The sequence below is a fragment of the Protobothrops mucrosquamatus genome, unplaced genomic scaffold (assembly GCF_001527695.2).
Source record: "Protobothrops mucrosquamatus isolate PMUCROS unplaced genomic scaffold, P.Mucros_1.0 scaffold6890, whole genome shotgun sequence".
Classification (NCBI taxonomy): Eukaryota; Metazoa; Chordata; class Lepidosauria; order Squamata; family Viperidae; genus Protobothrops; species Protobothrops mucrosquamatus.
In genome coordinates this window covers 12459-16023 of record NW_015392703.1, presented here as the reverse complement: position 1 = coordinate 16023, position 3565 = coordinate 12459, and the positions used below count along the sequence as shown (strand labels likewise).

Genomic DNA, 3565 nt, shown 5'->3' with positions numbered 1-3565 from the left:
TTAGCGGGGTGTGACAAATAGCATGAAAGTCAAATTAGGAAGAGGACAAATGGAGCCATTTATTGAGTCACAGCAAATAAATAGCAGGCAGGCTAGTCTGAATACAAAATATGTAATTATTACAGCAGCATAGAGATGAAGAAAAATGAATAAAATACAATAAAGAGCCGTGGGGCCGTTAGAATGCAGCACTGGAGGCTACTTCTGCCAACTGCCGGCAGTTCAATTCTCAGCAGCTCACGGTTGACTCGGCCTTCCAGCCTTCCGAGTTCAGTAAAATGAGGACCCAGATTGTTGGGGGGGGGGGCAAGAGCATAAGCCAAGACTACCTTTAGACACGATGTGGGAACTTCCAGGATTGTCCCCCCCCCGAAATCCCTGGAGAGGAAGCCCCCCCTGCATGGAGAGTTTACAGCCAAGTAGCATCTAGGCATCTGGGCATCTTTCTGGATAATGTTTGTGTTTCATTTCCCCCCCAGGCCCTTTGCCTCCAATGCATTGGGGGGGGGAGGCATGTGATGGGGAACCCTCTTGTGTCACCAGAGCAGAAATTGTGCCCAGTTGTCAAATGTCATCTTTTTGGCCCAGCTGCCGACCTGGGGACTTAAAGGCCCCCCCCTACCCCATTCCCTCCTGCATGCCAGCATCCGTGAAGAGTAGCTGCAGCCTTGGCAAAGATTTCCTGGTGGGCAGTGAAGCCACAGCTACTTCACTGGCAAAGGATGATGTGGCCAGAAGGTGTGTGTGTGTGTGTGTGTGTGTGTGTGTGTGTGTGTGTGTGTGTGCACTATGGCCGAGACAGAAAGTTGTACATTTTGTCTCTGATGAGAAGAAATCTGCCCTGCCTGTCCAAAGTCTAGTTCAAAAGTGAGATATTTGTTAGGTGTGTTTGCCCCGTTTTATGACTTTTCTTCTTATTAAGTAAATCATTGCCATTGATAAGTTAGTAACCCGGTCGTTAAGCGAATCTGGCTTCCCCCATTGACTTTGCTTCTCAGAAGGTCCCAAAAGGGGATCACATGGCCCCAGGGCCTTGCGACCGTCATAAATAGGAGTCAGTTGCCAAGCGTCTGAATTTTGATCACGTGATCCTGGGGATGCTGCAACGGTTGTAAGTACGAAAAAGGGTCGTAAGTCGCTTTTTTTTTCAATGACGCAACTTTGAACGGTCACTAAATGAACTGTGGTAAGTCGAGGACTGCCTGTAGGTAGGGCAAGGAATTGATGGCTGACATTTGATTCCCATCATTATAAAAATACTATCGTTATCGCCCCTAGTCCTTCTTTATGAGAGGCTGAATGTATGTATTTCCCTCAACTGTTCAACATACAACTTAGCCTCCAGATCTTTAATCATATTTGTTGCTCTTCTCTGCACACATATTTTTTTGTATCATGGTGACCAGAACTGGACACACTATTTCAAGTCTCATCTGACCAGTGTGGTATAAAGTGGCATTTGCACTTCTCATGATCTTGAAACTATCCCTCTGTTAGTGCAGCCTAGGATTGTGTTGGCTTTTTTGGCAGCTGCCGCACACGGGGCTGGCTCATGTCTAAGGGATCGTCCACTAGGATACCTGGATCCCTCCCACAGTTACTCCTGCTGAGCCAGGTACCGCCTATTCTGTACTTATGCGTTTGGTTTTTCCTACCTAAGTGCAGAATCTTACTTTTCTCAACAATGAGCTGCATCTTGTTAGAATAGGGCCTGGTGCTCCAGTCTGTCGAGATCCTTCTGGATTGTGAACCTATCTTCTAAAGTGTTGGCTACTCCCACCAACTTGGTGTCTTCTGAAAATCTGATGAGTTCCCCTTCTATCCCCTCACCCAGGTCGTTCATCGCTGATGGAAAAGAGATTTCTTTTCCGTGTATTTTAAACGGATAATGGATGGAAACTGATGGGAGAGATTCAACCTAGAAATAAAGAGAAATCTTCTGACAGTGAGAACAATCAACCCATGGAACAGAAGTTGCCTTCAGAAGTTGTGGGAGCTTCATCACTGGAGGCTTTCAAGAAGAGACTGGACTGCCATCGGTCAGAAATGGTGTAGGGTCTCCTGCTTGGGTGGGTGGGTTGGACTAGATGACCTACAAGGTCCCTTCCAACTCTTGTCTATTCTATTCTACTCTATTCCATTCCATATTATTCTATTCCATTCCATTCCATATTATTCTATTCTATTCCATTCCTTATTATTCTATTCTATTCTTTATTTCTATTCTATTCTGTTCTATCCCATAATTCTATTCTTTTTCTATTCTATTCTATTCTATCCCATAATTCTATTCTATTCTATTTCATTTCTATTCTATATTTCTATTCTATTCTATCCCATAATTCTATTCTATTCCATATTATTCTATTCTATTCTATCCCATAATTCTATTCTATTCTATTTCATTTCTATATTTTATTCTATTCTGTCCTATCCCATAATTCTATTCTATTCCATATTATTCCATTCTATTTCATTTCTATTCTATATTTCTATTCTATTCTATCCTATCCCATATTTCTATTCTATTCTATTCTGTTGTTCTATTCTATTCTATCCCATAATTCTATTCTATTCTATTTCATTTCTATTCTATATTTCTCTTCTCTTCTCTTCTATCCCATAATTCTATTCTATTCTATCCCATAATTCTATTCTATTCTATTCTATCCCATCTTAATTAATTATACAGCGAAAAAAAAAAATAATATTTGGTTTTTAATAGGTTTTTATGGGGGGACGATGTTTTATGTGTTTTAATATGCTGTAAGCCGCCCTGAGTCCTATAGGGAGAAGGGCGGCATATAAATCCATGTAAATAAATAAATAAATAAATAAATAAATAAATAAATAAATAAATTTCTATTCTATTCTATCCTATCCCATAATTCTATTCTATTCTTATTCTATTTTAAACCTACATCCAATATATATCCAATATATTCACTTGCCTAGAATGTATTTCTCTTTAAGGTGCTGTTCATCCCAGGCAGACGGAACGAGAAAGAGAAGGAGGGGGGGGGGAAAACCCAAGAAACACCCAATAGAAAGTTTAAGACATATATTTTTTTTTTTAAAAAGAGAAAAATCTGCCACGGCAGATTGGAAGGATCCCTCAGGAAGAGATAGGAAGCAATTCCGGCTTGTGATCTTTTTATTGGTCCGATGTTTCCTCTCCCAGGGACGAGAGCGTCTTCCTTGCCTAATCCTTTTTGATCGAGGAAAGCGGGTCTCAAAAGGAGAAGACACGGGTGGGGAGCTGTCTTAGAGGAAAAACAGCCTTTCCCCACCCCCCACCCCTTTTCAAACCGGGAAAAGTTCTCAATTGGCAAAGAAGGACCCTCCATGAGCTGAGCTGCCCCTTCCTTCTCCGGCTTCTGGCAATCTCCCTGGATAAGGACAGTGTCCGGTCCGAAGGGCCCTCAATTCTTCTTGGTCTTGGGGGTGTCGTACTTCCGCTTACTCGAGTACCACAGCAGCAACGGGATGCCGATGGAGGGCAGCGTCATGACGCCAAAGGCTGCCCAGTCCAGCTTGACAAAGAGATGGAAGCAGAGGAGTGAGC

At 42.4% G+C, this 3565-nt stretch overlaps 1 protein-coding gene across 1 annotated transcript in view; it reads right to left on the bottom strand.

The window, feature by feature from the left end:
- Positions 1–3136: 3136 nt before the first annotated feature.
- Positions 3137–3565, bottom strand: part of LOC107300395 (translocon-associated protein subunit beta) — a 12233-nt gene continuing 11804 nt past the window's right edge. Inside the window, exon 5 of the mRNA XM_015829727.2 lies at positions 3137–3533. Coding sequence (XP_015685213.1) covers positions 3423–3533 — 111 coding nt within the window. The 3' untranslated portion in view covers positions 3137–3422. The remainder of the gene's footprint in view (positions 3534–3565) is intronic.